The sequence below is a fragment of the Spermophilus citellus genome (assembly GCF_964194105.1).
Source record: "Spermophilus citellus genome assembly, chromosome: 12".
Lineage (NCBI taxonomy): Eukaryota > Metazoa > Chordata > Mammalia > Rodentia > Sciuridae > Spermophilus > Spermophilus citellus.
The window spans coordinates 128,953,827-128,968,800 of NC_138198.1; the positions used below are offsets into that span (position 1 = coordinate 128,953,827).

General features: G+C 49.5%; 1 protein-coding gene across 8 annotated transcripts in view; it reads left to right on the top strand.

Moving 5' to 3' along the window:
- The window catches only part of ZNF236 (zinc finger protein 236), a 100,045-nt gene that overhangs the window by 42,275 nt on the left and 42,796 nt on the right, over positions 1-14,974 (top strand). For all 8 annotated transcript variants that reach the window (XR_014018186.1, XR_014018187.1, XR_014018188.1 and 5 more), the window contains exons 12-19: positions 2,369-2,510; positions 2,994-3,254; positions 6,253-6,506; positions 7,418-7,519; positions 7,988-8,139; positions 9,710-9,813; positions 11,433-11,584; positions 13,343-13,555. Coding sequence is in view for 5 of the 8 variants with exons in the window: in XM_081262600.1 (XP_081118726.1) it covers positions 2,369-2,510; positions 2,994-3,254; positions 6,253-6,506; positions 7,418-7,519; positions 7,988-8,139; positions 9,710-9,813; positions 11,433-11,584; positions 13,343-13,555 (1,380 nt within the window). In the remaining 3 variants the exon portion in view is untranslated. The remainder of the gene's footprint in view (positions 1-2,368; positions 2,511-2,993; positions 3,255-6,252; positions 6,507-7,417; positions 7,520-7,987; positions 8,140-9,709; positions 9,814-11,432; positions 11,585-13,342; positions 13,556-14,974) is intronic.

Below are 14,974 nucleotides of genomic sequence, written 5' to 3' on the forward strand. Positions count from 1 at the left end.
TCTGTGGCATCTGCACGGTTGCTTCTCACCGTGCGTGAAGTCTGTTGTAAGGTCAGTTATGAGGCCAAGCTTCCTAATGAGATAAAGCTCTTCTGGGTCTGTTAAGATAGAAGGACTTCTATGATAGTTCAAGGATGTTTCTAGTCTAGTTAGTTTTGTTACATTCATTAAATAAAGTCTAATCTTGCCTTTCTTTGAGGTAAGTTGTTTTCTTCTCAAGATCAAATATATTGAAGGACTGCTGGTCCAGTAGAGATGACTAACATAGTCAGCATCTTAGCACTTACATGTTTTATTTATTCTTGATCTGTTTCTTTAAAGGATGAAACCTCATAATTAGCCTAATTATTAATTTTACTAACTTTGTTTATTCAAATTAGCAAAAGTAAATTTTTTGAAAAATGACTGTTATTTTACTTAATGTATCAAATTAGGAATTTCTGCCCCAGAAGGGCGCAGAATCACATTGGGATCTGTTTAAAAAATGCATGTACCTGGGCACCATCCCAAAGATGAAAATCGCATGCTTGGAAGGAAAAACTAAAGCAGTGGTGTACCCAAGGGTTGTTGGTTGTGGTGGTGTTCACGCTAGTGGAAGTATCCCTCCTACGTGCGTTCAGTGCATCTGGCACCTCCATATAGCGCAACCTGTGCAGAGGACAGAGGACAGTGTGGAGCGGCCTGGAGCAGTGTCAGGTGTCGGTATGGAGTGTGGCCAGGTGATTACAGAACGGAGTGGGTGGAGATTTGCGCAGAACTCCACGTGACTGCCTGCTTGCTGCTGCCCTGCACCATTGGTGGTCCTCTGAGTAAGCATTGGAACTGTAAAGTTTGCCAAGCCCAATAGTGACCAAAGACATCACCTTAGTTGCATTTTGTTTTTTCTGTTTGTAGTTTTTTGGAGAATAGCCACATTAGTTTTTTTGTTCACCTTCTTGAACCTACTGTGGTTTCCTGAACCCAATGACTATCAAATAAATGTTGACCATAAGACCATTAATAAATGAGCCTGGTTTGAATTTGTACTTAACTGAATTTTCCTAATATCTTAGATGCTGAGAACAAGAGTTAGTTCATTCAGTTATATTTGTGTGTCCTCCTATTTGACAGTATTATGTGAACTCACATACTTGACTTAGGGTTGAAAACTCATGGCCTAGTGGGGTGGAGAAAAGATGTGATACCAAGTGTGAGTGAGAGGTGCTGAAGTAGGAATAAGTACAAATAAAGTGACCAGAGGAGTGGGGTTTGCTGAGGGAGTGGTGAGAACATAAAGGTACAGAGGATTTGGTAAGTTGTGTGGTGGGTCCGCAGATGATTGGATGGTTGTGTGAGTGGGTGAAGGAAGAGATGGTGGGTGGATGACTGGATGGATGGATGGGTGATAGTGGAAATGGAGGTGAAGAAGCAGGTTTAAGACACACTGGGACAGTGTGATCTCCGGGACTGCAAATGGCAAAGGCACATGCAGTCAGACAGGGAAGGGAGTTCTCAGAGGTTCTAAAAGCTAGCCTCGTGGACGGGGAGAAAGGTGTTCCACGCATTCACTTGGGAAAGTGGGGGAGCACTAGGTTCTAGGGAAAAGAAGTGGAACGACCTGTACTTCTGGGAGAGTCAGGAAACTATCGTAAGAGATGTGTCATTATCACATAGAAACTAGTGTTCCTGCTGGAAGAGGCGGAGGAGGGAAAGGGAGAGTTGGAGCCAAGGGCAGAGAGTGGGCAGGAGGAAGGACTGGCAAGAACCGAGTTAGGTGACTATGAAGTGACCCAAAAGTTGACATCTAAGTTTGTCCTGAATGACGGATATGATCTACAGGCTTCCTTGAATCCTATTTATAAATGAGCAAACCAAGAGAACCCTTTCTCGAATTAAAAGCATGTAAATTTGGAAATAATTCTTAGTAATTTTGCTATTTGCAGATTTTGTAGAAAGAAATTTCTGAGACAGTGCTGATGTTTTTAGAACAGAAGATCGTGTTAGAAGCAGTGGTGTTTTGAATTCATGGGCAGCATACATATTGAATAAATAAATACATATCCTAAATTTAGGATATAGCTATGTAAATTCCATGTCAGCCAATGCCTTTACAGCACATAAATAAAGGTATTCACAGGAAACTGGCCACAGACTCCAGTGAAAGAATTGTGACAACAGACAGACTCCTCATGTTGGTACAAAGCATGTCCATGTTTTCCTCTTTCTCCTAGGTATTTGCATAGTTTCTAACACATCACAGTAGCACTTGGCTGCAGCACTGGCTCTATAGCACATTCATGTTTTCACCTTCAGGGTAACAGGTGCCTTTTGACATTTAATTTTATTAGTGCCGACACTGAATGATTTCTGCTTTTTTTTTGGTTTGCAGGTCTTATCCAGCCCATTCCAAGAAACCAGTTTTTCCAAAGTTATTTTAATAATAATTTTGTAAATGAAGCAGATCGACCATACAAATGTTTTTATTGTCATCGAGCATATAAAAAGTCCTGCCATCTTAAACAACACATCAGGTAAGTTGTAGGTCTAGAGAGGGAGTTCACTGTAATCTGGGGATTTGGTGGTCTGGTGATCTCTAGAAGTAATTGGAATAGTATTGTTAGGTTTTAGTATTTAAAATGTCATATTTCACCCCCAAATGTTGCTAATTGATATTTTTATTCTTTAGTGTCTCAACTAAAATATTTTACTCAGAAATTACCACTGAATTTTATTTGTATTCCCATTATATTTTAGTATTTGCAGCTTTCAGGAAATATCCAAGAAGCATTTGTTTTATTTGATGAGATTGCAGTTAAGGTTTTCCAGCGCATTCAGTGGAGCTTTATTCTTGGTGCTAGCTGGAGCAGATAGACTTGGTCCTGCGAGGGATGGTGCTGGAGGAAGGCTGGAGCCCATGGAGACGGGCCCGCCGTCTCCGAGTGACAGCTGTATGCCTTGGGCTCCTCTGCCGCTTGGCCTGCAGCATGGTGAAGGGAATGCCGTCTTTCTTTTAGGTCACACACAGGTGAAAAGCCTTTCAAGTGCTCTCAGTGTGGAAGAGGCTTCGTGTCTGCAGGAGTGCTCAAGGCGCACGTGAGGACGCACACGGGCCTCAAGTCCTTCAAGTGTCTCATCTGTAATGGAGCCTTCACCACTGGGGGCAGCTTGCGCAGACACATGGGCATTCATAACGACCTCCGGCCCTATATGTGTCCCTATTGCCAAAAAACCTTTAAGACCTCGCTGAACTGCAAGAAGCACATGAAAACCCATAGGTAGGTATACTTCTGATTGTAATCCCCTGGTGGTGGGGTGTCTTTAATTTTGAATCCCGTACTGTTTGTTATTTCTCACCTTGAGTATGTGGGCTAAAGAAACTGAACTGTCAGTAACTGGGGACCTACTGAGTGCCACACGCACAGCGCCAGTGTTTTGAGGCAGTCTGTGTTGGGCTAAACCCCTAGTGGTTGGCTCCCTCTCAGAGATGACCTCTGGTACTTAGATGAGATCTTGGATCCTGCCTGTTACAGTCAGGAGGTGAAGTTCTGATCAGCGCTGTGCTTTCCAGGAGTGTGATTGGTGAATCTTGGAGGTGATTGTTCTGCATTTGCACTTGAACATGTATTTGGGGCAGCCTGTGGAACCTTCATTGAGTAGCCAGCTGCTCATCTCCGAGGAGTCATTTCTGGCTAGAGCTGGGCTTTCACACACCGGTTCCTGAGGAGTGTGGTGGTGTGTAGTCATGTCGAGCCATGAGGTGGCCGCCTCTGGCTGATGTGAAATTAAGTCCTCGGCACCCAGAGAGTGCTACGCTCTTTTGCCCGGGAACATTTACTTTAGGAGTCCCAGTAGTCTAGCCCAGATGCGTCTGCCTGGTGTCCCTGTGACCCAGACCCTGCTGTTAGAGTGCCTGGACTGTGCTGGTTTGGTGGTGTTCAGTGTCTTACGGGTCTGAGAGCCCGAGCTTGCTTGTCAGCTTGGCTTCCTCGAGGCAGCACCGTCGGTCTTAGCCTGCAAGCTCACCTCTGCTGGGGACTCTTGGGGAGCTCCGTATCGGTGGTGCCATGTAGTGGCCCTCACAGCAGCATGCACTGTCGTACTGCGCTGTGGGTCACGAGGACATTCTGTGATGTGCGTGTGTTGAGAACCGGATGTCTTGTTGGTGTGGACACTCGGGATGCCTGGCTCTGCTCGTGCAACAGGAAGATGGGTCCCATGTGGCTAGCGGGCTGTGCCATTAGAGAGGACAGGAGCTGAGTCCTTGTGTGCCCCAGCGGTGTGTTGAGTGCCATTTTCCCCCATCAGGAAGCCTGGCTTTGCCATGTTCCTCCTGGGATAGGGCTGGGAACATGGGGCCTGAGCCCTCGTTGGTGCGGTTATAGGGCCAGCTGTGTGACATGGAGCCTCGTGTAGACAGTGTTTGTCATGGTGACACTGAGGGCTGCCTACAGTGGGTCTTTGCAGCATTTGACTTTGTGGTGACAGTGTGCTGGCCGGTTGGCCTGCCGTGGTGCTTTCCCCTTTAGATCATGTGCTTTTGGATCTTCCCATAAGGAGGGTCCCTTTGACATATTGCAGAAAGTTCCCAGAGTACTACATGTTATATGAAAGATGGATGCACGTAGTTACAGTCGTCAGGTTGTCGGGAAGAACCCAGGCAGACGAGCATTAAGCGCCTCTCCCACCCACCATGTGAGACCCACGCCCTGGGAACCATGGTGGAGTCTGACGTCTCTGCGTCACTGCCCAGAACTGTGGTGGCAGAGTCCGGGTAGCATGCTTTCTTTTCTTTCTTTTTTATTTGTTCTTTTTTAGTTACATATGACAGTAGAGTATATTTTGACATATTACACATGCGTGGAGTTGAACTTCTGATCAGGATCCCATTCCTGCAGTAGTATATGATGTGGAGGTCACTGCTCCTGTATTCGTATGTGGACATAGAAAAGAGGTGTCCAGTTCCTTCTACTGTCTTTCCCATTTCCATCCCCGATACCTTCCCTTTATCTCCCTTTGTCTAACCCAGTGAACTTCTATTCTTCCTACCACCCACCCTTATTGTGGGTTACTATACACATGCTAGAGAGAAATTCAGCCTTTGGTTTTCTGGGATTGGCTTATTTCACTTAGCACGATGGTTTCCACTTCTGTGTTCACCGGCAAATGCCATAATCTCATTCTTCTTCGTGGCTGAGTAATACACCACTTTATCCATTCATCTTTTGAAGGGCATCTAGGTTGGTTCCCGAGCTTGGCTGTTGTGAGTTGAGCTGCTGTAAACTTCATGTGGCTGGATCACTGTAGTGTGCTGATTTTAAGTCCTTTGGGTATAAACCGAGGAGTGGGATAGCTGGGTCAAATGGTGGCTCCAATCCTAGTATTTTGAGGAATCTCCATACTGCTTTCCAGAGTAATGGCACTGATCTGCAGACCCACCAACAGTGTCCCAGTGTGCCTTTCCCTCCAAGTCCTCTCCAGCATTTACTGTTGCTTGTGTTCTTGATGATCGCCGTCTGCCTGGAGCAAGGTGGAATCTCAGTGTGGTTTTAATTTGCGTCTCTCTAATTGGTGATGTGCTTTCTGACTCCTGACCTAGATGATTGAGAATCGACTCCAGAAATGACTGGAGGCAGGGAGGAGCATCTGAGGAGACAGCCTGTGGTGGTGCTCGGTGGTCTGACTGCAGACGTAAGGAAGGGCGGAGCGGTAGCCCCTTGGTCAGGTGGCAGGTGTGCTGTGAGTTGGTCAGTCAGTCATTGTGGACCTTTCTCTTTGAAGAAGTACCATGATGAATACATACTGGATGTGTGTTGTGCGTGCCGATGTTGCTGTGAGCAGCATTAGCACCAGGCCATCTGGGAACATGACTCGTGACGGGTCCTGGACCACGGGCTGAAGTGCCCTTGCTTGTAATTCTCAGGTTGGTCTAGGGAGGCGCTGGCCAGGATGGTGGTGTTCTGAGAAGTCGAGCCCCCGGCAGAAGTGAGTCGGCAGTCCCAGTGTTAAGCATGATGCCTCTTTGAGTCTCTGGTGTGTCCTGGCCCCTCTCTAGGAGCCTCTGTGTCCTGTGGTCTTCGATGGCTCTAGAAGTAGTGCGACCCCCTTCAGAATGACCAGCAGCATGTGAATGTCAGCTGGGTCACTGTCATGATTCCAAAAGGAAGCCATTTAAGAATAAAGTGTTTTTTAATAAATCACGACTTTTGGGGTCAGATCCTCAGGCAAGTATGGCCAGGTGTCTGACTTTATGAATCTTCGTTGCTTTTTCTGAAGATATGAACTTGCCCAGCAGCTGCAGCAGCACCAGCAGGCCACCTCAGTGGACGACAGCACTGTGGACCAGCCGAGCCTGCAGGTGTCGGCTCCCATGCCAGTGGAGATGGAGGGTGCCGAGCTGCAGCAATCGGCCGAGCCTGTCTCCACTGACCCCGAGGCCATGCTGGACCTGGGGTCGCAGCACGTGGTGGGCACAGAAGAAGCAGCACTAGGGCAGCAGCTGACAGATCAGCCTTTGGAAGCGGATGAAGGTGAATTTTGGGAGTTTCAGCCCCCGCAGGGTTTTGCCGTGCTATTGAGTATTTTACATTTCTCCCTGTGCTCTCCAGTCACTCTTTGCCCTTCAACTTTACTAGGTTTTTAAGGGCAAGGGTTTTTGTTGGTTTTAAACACAAAGTAAACTCACTTCTTGGTAAGTGATTTTGAAAGCATTTGAAATCTTAGGGCTACAGCAAAGTCTACTGACCAGTTCTAGTGCAGTTCCTTTCAGTTTTTTCAAGTGAATGCACAGACACTCTGTTGAGTGTGCACCTGTAATCACACTCCACGGTCTTCCTGTGTGTGCTTTATGACCTACCTGTGTCCCTCCTATGTCCCGCACCTCCTTCCTCCTAGTGCGTGTCTGCACATCAGTTGATTTCTGTGACAGTTTCCAGGCATAGAATCATGCAGGCTGATGCAGCTCAGAGAAGGGTCCATTGCTGGTCTGCAGAGTGCCTGATTCCTGATATAAAGCAATACATGGCTTCCTTTGTCAATATAGTCTAGTGCAAAAAAAGTCACCTTGGCTGTGGCAGTGTGCACAGTGCTGTGACGGTTTGCTCTCTCACACAGCTCTTGCCTCCCACAGGCCTGTCAGCCTTCAGTTTGCCGACCTCAGGGATGTCTCCGTGTTCCTGTAGTCTCTGGGCAGGATTACACACTGTTTGCCCACTGTGATGCCTGGAGTCATGGGTACCCAGCAGGGTTGCAAGTGGTTCTGGGGGCAATTGCTTTATAGAAGTATCACAGAGCAATGTCCACAGCCTCCCTATTGCTTTTTCAAAATAAAGAGGCTAACTTTTGAAAACGCAGTGAAGTACACCTTTGAACAAATGTATGTGTCCAAAAGTGAGTGGCCTCGGCGTATAAACTGCCCTTTTCTTTGTGTTCTTATACTTAGATGGGTTTACAGCCGCCCAGGACCCTCTCCCAGGGCACATGGACCAGTTTGAAGAGCCGACTCCCACACAGCAGTCCTTTGAGCCATCAGGGCTATCTCAAGGTCAGTGGGGAGGGTGAACTGGAGAAACCAGCTGACCTACATGGGGTTCACTTTCACGAACCACATTTCTATGTTTCTCTGAAGTCCCTTCTAGAATTTATGATTTCAAACCAAATAACTTTAGCATATATTATGTAATATTTTAAAATTGATAATATACCATGTTGTGGTGTGGTCAGATCTGCAAAATGACTTTCACAACCATTCCACGAATGTTCTAGCCAGAGAAGGCGATGAGTGGGAGTCAGGACGTGGTTGTAGGTGAAGTTGGTGACTGGTTCCCAAAGCCTGCACCAAAGTGATTTGGGGGGATACAGACCATCGTAGAGCCGCTGGCACAAGTGGATTCTGATTCTCAGAAAGTAGAAATGTACCTTTAGACGTTTTTTTGTTTATAACTCAATTTAAAAATTTTTTGTGTAAAAAGTGTCCTATTTTCTGTAGAGTTCTCTTTCTAATGCATTTCAGGCTTCACAGTGACCGACACGTACAATCAACAGGCTCAGTTTCCACCTGTGCAACAACTACAAGATTCCAGTACTCTCGAGTCCCAAGCCCTGTCCACGAGTTTCCACCAGCAGAACCTGCTGCAGGTTCCAAGCTCTGACACAATGAACGTAGTGAGTGTTTGCAGAGGATGGTGCCAGTCGTTACCTAGTGGATGCTGGTCTGTCTTCTCTGTGGTCAGAGTTTGCCTACTGACAAGGGCATGCCCACTTCTGGTACTTCTAAGACTAGTGCATCACCTGGGGAACCTCAGTGTGTAGTGCAAGCTTTCTCCTTAAAACGTCTCCACTGGCTTAATGAGTTCAGCACCATGAGGTGGCTTTACCTTTTTAGCTAAAAGTGAGGAAGTCAGTAAGAGTGCAATAAAATTTGAAGGATATGGCTTTTGCACAAAACCTAAGTATTTTTGTTTGTGGAATCTTAAAAGAAATAAGTTAGATGGATAAGTAATATGAATGCTAACATATTGAAATCAAGTATTACGTAATTAAAATTTTTAATATCTTATTCAAATTGGAGATGTTTAAATTTGATTTTTCTGTTATTGGAAATTTTTTAATAGTGATGAAAATAATTGACCAATCAATCGTTGTCTTCTTTCCTAAAATCTCCTAGTAGCTTTGCCCAGTGGTAGGCCTGAAGATGGCAGAGTGCTTTCTCATGGGCAGACACCGTGTGGCTGGCGCAGGTGCTCACCCTGGTGGAGAGCATGCTGCTCAGGAGCTTCTTCTCAACCAGTGCCCTCTTAGGAAGCTGCCCACACGGGCCTGGGCGGTAGCAGAGGGCATTGTCCCATGTGGTCATGGACGTCAGGCAAAAATCAGAAACAGCCCTTACTTCCAGCACCACTGGTGGGCTCCACTGTTTACACGCTGCCCTTGCTGTCCAGGTGTCCAAGGCCTAGCTCACCCTCTAGGATCCGGAGTGGCCAGCGAGCCTTGGCCAAGCTGAGCTGTGACCCTGTGTTGGAGGAGGGGTTACCGTGACTATTCCCTGTGTGTGTGACTATTTCTGGGGTGGATGGTGGGTCCTTTTTCTTCCCTTGTGGCCTTTGTGACAGTAGAAACAATCTTTTCAGAAAGTGGGATTTTCATTCGCTGCCAGTGTGTCAGTCATCCCTCCATCACTGTGACAAAATAGCTGAAAGAAATCGCCCGAAAGGCTCCTGGTTTCAGGGGTTCAGTCCCTGGTGGGTGGCCTGTCATTCAGGCCTTTGCTGAGGCACAGCATGGGGTGGAGCGTGGTGGGGCCATGCCACTCACCTCCTGGTGGCCAGCAGGCCGAGGGCTGGGGAGGGGCTGGATCCAGTGTCCCTGCCAGGGCGCACTCCCAGTGGCCTCATTCTGCCACCAGGCCCACTTCCCAGTGGCAGCACAGGCTGGAGACCATGCCTTTAGCACGTGGCCTTTGGAGGGACATCTGCAGTCTAGACTGCAGCAGCCAATGAGAGTCCAGCTGACTCGAGTGTCTCTCCTCAGATAAGTCAGTCTGGGCATCAAGGAGACCGTGCCTTACCACGGGCCAGAGAAAGCCAGCACTGCTGCTCAGGGCTGTCCGTGTCTTGTGGCCGCTGCAGCCCAGCTTCTGCAGGGGGCTGTGCATCCTGTCCACGCTGCTGGCCGCTGCGTCCCTTTCATGTTCACAGATTGCTAAGCAATCTCCTCCTGCCTCTGTTCACTTCAGACTGCTCGCTTGATTCAGGAGTCGTCCCAAGAGGAGTTGCACCTGCCGACACAACGCCCCCAGTTCCTGGAGGAGGGCGAGGACCAGAGCCGGCGCTCTTACAGGTAGAGCCACCCAGCGGGCTTCTAAATGCAGTGTTGGTCACCTGCGGGCTTGGCTCCCTTGGACCCTGTGAAACAGGGTTGGTTGTCACCCCGCTTCCTCTGGGATCTGGGACAGCAGAGGTGACCTTGACACCACACTGCTAGTGAGGGCCAGGGCAGTCTTTCTTCAGCATGTGCACACTTAGAACCCTTTGCCACAGCTTCCTGTCACCATTGTAATCCTTGTTACACGGTAGCACGTTTGTGCTTAAGACTGTGCATTCTAGGAACAGCTGTGCCAGGCACGGGGTTGATCTGTCTCCAGGTCGTTGGCCCTGTGGAACACCATGTGCCCACTGTACCATGGAGGGTCCTGGCAAAGGTCCGACAGGGAATAAAACAGCTATCTTACAAAATCAAAGATGAATAAAACTGAAAAAACTGAAATGAGCATCGTCTATAGAGATAGCCTTGGTTTTATGATATTTTAATAATTTTCTTAAAGTACTTTTTTAAACTCTTAATCCTTATTTTCAGAGTCATTTAACAACAACAACAACAACAACAACAAAAAGAGGACATTTAATAACAACAGCAACAAAAAAACACCAGGTCATTTAATAAAAAGCCCCTCTTTTCACCTGAGCACCTGCCAGGCCGAGACTCTTGTCCCTTGGAGAGGGGCAGGTTTGGGTCTTTGTTGCTGGGATTGACTGTTGGGAAGAATGGCATGCAGGTGGTCCTCTCCACCAGGCTGGCATGGGGGTGTTCAGGCGAGAAGTCCACATTTGAGAGTTATCAGTACAGAGACTAGTACTTCATGCCCCAAACAGAAGGGGTTCAGGCTTGTGCCCTGGCCACTCACAAGGAGGTGAGAGGGAGAGGAGCAGCTAGGGGTGGGTGGGCTGCCCGAGGGTGAGTGGCGGGAACTTGGGTAGTGCCGAGGTGCAGAGTCTTTCTCTAAGATGCTGCAGAACCTAGAACACGTAGCTGTCCTTTCCTGTAGTGGGACCAGTGTAGGCAGCAGCACGCCTCCCTGGGGATGGGGTCCCAGGCAGACTTGCTCCAGGTGGGCTGGGCCCCACTCTGCACCTGGTTTCACGGGGAGACTCCTCAGAGTCATGTCATGGTGAGTTGACAGGCAGCTGCTGGATGGTAGATCTAGGCAGTTGGTTAGACACGTTAGAGAAACAGTAATTTTAATCTCTTTAGTAACTACTGAGAGGGAAATAATACTGCATAGTTAGACTCAGAATAACTCTGGTACAATCCGTTTCCTTAAAGTTTAACCAAAAACGTATGTGGATTGGCATTTCTGGAAATCTCGTCTTGGGAGTAGGAAGCACCAACTTTGTGAAAGCAGCAGCTCACAGTGACTGTGCTACTGTTGGGTTTGGGAGAGTTTCTGATGAATCGGGTATTTTGTCTGTCGGGGAGTCATTGGAGGAGTTGTTAATTTGGAAAGAATAAAGCACGTTAAGACCCCGATACCCCTGCAGAACCTGATGTGGCAGGTTGTCCCACCACTGGTGCTGTCTGTCGTGTTGTCCAGGTGGGCAGTAAGCCTGACCTCAGTGCCCTGCGGCTCCCTCTGCAGCGGGGCCTGGTGACCGTGCTCTGAACTCTCTGTTTGGTTGCAGATGTGACTACTGCAACAAGGGCTTCAAGAAGTCCAGCCACTTGAAGCAGCACGTGCGGTCGCACACGGGAGAGAAGCCCTACAAGTGCAAGCTCTGCGGGCGCGGCTTCGTCTCCGCCGGGGTCCTCAAGTCCCATGAGAAGACACACACAGGTCACTGTCTGCTTGGCACGCAGGGACGAGGCTACCTCGTCTTTGGCACGACAGCTCTGCTGAGAGGGGACCCTCGTGCCGCCATCACACCAGCTCCTGGTTGCTGTTGTGGGGTTCGGTTTGTCCAGAACCCTGCAGCCCCCCGTTTCAGTTTAGAACTTCTTTGTCTCTGACCCTGGAGGTCCACGCTTTCTCCCCTTGACCTGCCTTTGTCTTCACGGACTGGTCTGTGTGAGCATTCCGTGTAAGTGGCTCGTGCCACCTGTGGTCTCTCATGACTGGCTTCTTTCACTTGGCCAGCACGTCCAGGGTCATCCATATTGTGGCACGTTTCAGTACCGCTGTCCTTTGTATGGCCAGCGTATCCCTTTCTGTGGCCACTTTTCATGCATATGTACCACCTGTCGTCAGGGGACATCTGGATCGTTTCCATTTTTTGACTGAAGAATCGTGCTCTTGACCTCAGTGACCTCTGTTTCTATGTGGCCACGTGTCTCTACCTGGGAAAGGAATCTCTAGGATGTAGGATGGTGCTTTTTAAGCTTTTGAGCATATTCAGCTCTTTCCCAAAGTGGCTGCACGTTTTGCATGTCCACCAGCAAGCGCGTGTGGGCCTGGCCTGCTCCACGTGGACACCAGGCTCACTGCCAGTGCCTTTTACTGTGACCATGCGGGGCAGGTGCAGCGCCGGCTCCTTGTGGTTTTGATGTGCATCTTCCGTGGCTCATGTGCTAATTGAGAAATGTCTATGCTAATCCTATGTCTACTTCAAAGATTGCTTGTCTTAATAGTTACTGAGTTGTAAGAGGTTTTTTTAATATATTTTGGTCACTGGACCTTTATCAGATATATGGTTTACGATTATATCTCTTGAGTGCATTACATTTACCGTTGAGCACATCCAGCATACTTAGTCAACTTCAGTAGTGTACACGTTTAATATAGGCATGGATTCTGTAGAGGGCTTTGTTTGAGAATGAAGGTGTGTCCTTAGACATATCCCCGCAAGCAAAGAGGAGAATTCTCAGGAGTGCCTCCATAATGTAGAGGCTGGGGTGTGGCATCAAGGCTGCTGGGAACACTGGTGTAGCAGAGGCCCAGGAGCCGCCAAGGGCCAGGGCTGGGGTGGCCACGCTCCTTTCTGGATCCTTCCTTGAGTTGCTGGAAAGGAGGGAGGGACTGGGGTCGGCCTTCCCAAAGGTGAAGCCACAGATGCCCAGTAGACTCTTCCTAGGGCCTGAGGCATTTGCTGTGGCAGTGAGGTGAAGACGGACTCCAGGAAAGGTCACTTGGGTCAAACTGTACACACCATGTCAGCTTCGGTGAAAATGCTGACGATGCAGAACACTAGGTGTTTTTGTGTGCTGGGGATTGAACCCAGTGGTGCAGTACCACAGAGCCACATCCACAGCCCTTTTTGTTTCTTTATTTTGAGACAGGGTCTCGCTAAGTTGCCGAGGCTGGCCTCGAACTTGCGATCCTCCTGCCTCAGCCTCCTGAGTAGCTGGGATCATACTGCGCCCGGTGACTTGGTTTGTTTTGAGAAACGTCTTCTCAGAGGCTGTTAATGTCAGTAGAGAATATGGTAAGATGTGGTCAGTTTCCATGTTCCTAACACAGTCCAGTTCCTAAAGCTCGGAAACCACAGCACACACACAGTCTGAGTTGTAGCTTACTGAACATGTCTACGCTTTGCGTGCGTATGGCCTGAGGCGATCGGATTCTCCCCAACGGCTGCTGTCTCCTCTGTCGTCACAGGGGTGAAGGCGTTCAGCTGCAGCGTCTGTAACGCCTCGTTCACCACCAATGGCAGCCTCACGCGGCACATGGCCACACACATGAGCATGCGGCCGTACAAGTGTCCCTTCTGTGACGAGGGCTTCCGCACCGCGGTTCACTGTAAGAAGCACATGAAGAGGCACCAGACGGTCCCCTCTGCTGCATCGGCAGCTGCAGAGACTGAGGGAGGAGGTATTTTCCATTTGTTGCTTCAGGGTTTATTAGCCGAATGCTGATTTAGTAACAAAGTCACATACGAATCTCCTGGAATGTTTAAACCTGTATATAGATTAAGCTTGGGAGCACCCTCAACTTTTAAAAAATAACTGTTTTCTGAGTATGAAACCCTCCATGCCTTTGGAAGGAGTTGAGAAAGGCCCTGGGCCGCCACGGGAGGCTCTGGCACGCGTGAGCTCAGGCACACGTTGACGCGTCTACTCCAGCCGTGTGACGTCTGTGCGTGCTGTTGGAGTCCACCTGGGCTTCTTTCCCAAAGCCTGCCGCGCAGGCGCGATTAGGTGGCCCAGGCAGTGCCAGGCGAGGTGGCTGCGTGGGGCAGCCAGCCTCCACCTCCCCCAAAGTCCTCGTCAGCTGTCACGGCCTCTTCTCTGGTTGGCCCAGGACCTGTGCAGTGAGGGCGGCTGTGCCATGAGACTTCGCCCTCCCTCCCCCAGGGCCGCCCTCCCGAGGCCCTGGCCTCCCAGCTCCCGCCTTCCAAGCTTGCCAGGGTCTGACCTCAGCAGGTCCCACTAGCGCACGCTGGCAGCACGGAGAACGGCTCCCTGGTGCTGCCTCGTGGGTGCCTGCAGGCTCCACTGAGGTTCCCCCTCGCTGTGCATCCCATAGGCCTGCTGCATCCTGTGGCCATGAGCGCTGCGCTTACTGCGCTGCTCTGTGCTTGCTGAGGGCGTGTTGTGCTGATGAGGGCGCCAGGTCATTTGGTCAGTGTCTGGGGACCAGGTCTGCTAAGGACGTGGACCCCCGCCCCAGGGTACTGGTCCTTCCATCTGCTTGTAGCCAGCTAGCTGCTCACGAGGTCTCAGACCCTGACGGCCCCTGCATGTTCCCTTGAAGTGAGAGCAGCGTGGTTTTCTTCAGAATCCACCTTGCTTGCCTTCAAGAGGAAAAATCTGTGACCTCCATGCAGTGCAGCGGCCGCTCTGGGTTCCAGCTTCTGACCTCTGAACCTGGTGGAGTGGTCATGTGCTCGGGTTCAGTGCTTAGTAGAGCCTCTATTTCCCTAGGTTAAATTCTGCCATGAGGTTTAGTAAGGTGTAAAAAGCAACAGAGGTTTGCTTCAGATGAATAAAGAACACAGGACATGCAGGCATTCCATGTGGCTTGGAGGGTGCTCACTGGTCAGCCCGTGGGTAAAAGCCCTTGATCCTGTTGTGGACACTCAGCATGCTGACGAGTTGGTGCCTTGGGATTGGCGTGGGTTCTGGAAGGCTTTGTGCCACTGCCTAAGTGCTGACGAACACCAGGACAGACCTGTTGCTGTCTCCTCCCATCTTGTGTGTGAGAAGCCACCTGTTGTCTTCCCGCACAGCTGGACTCCTGGGACAAGGCCTGACCCTTGGTTTCCTTTGGCAGTTGCGCTGTCAGCCTGTG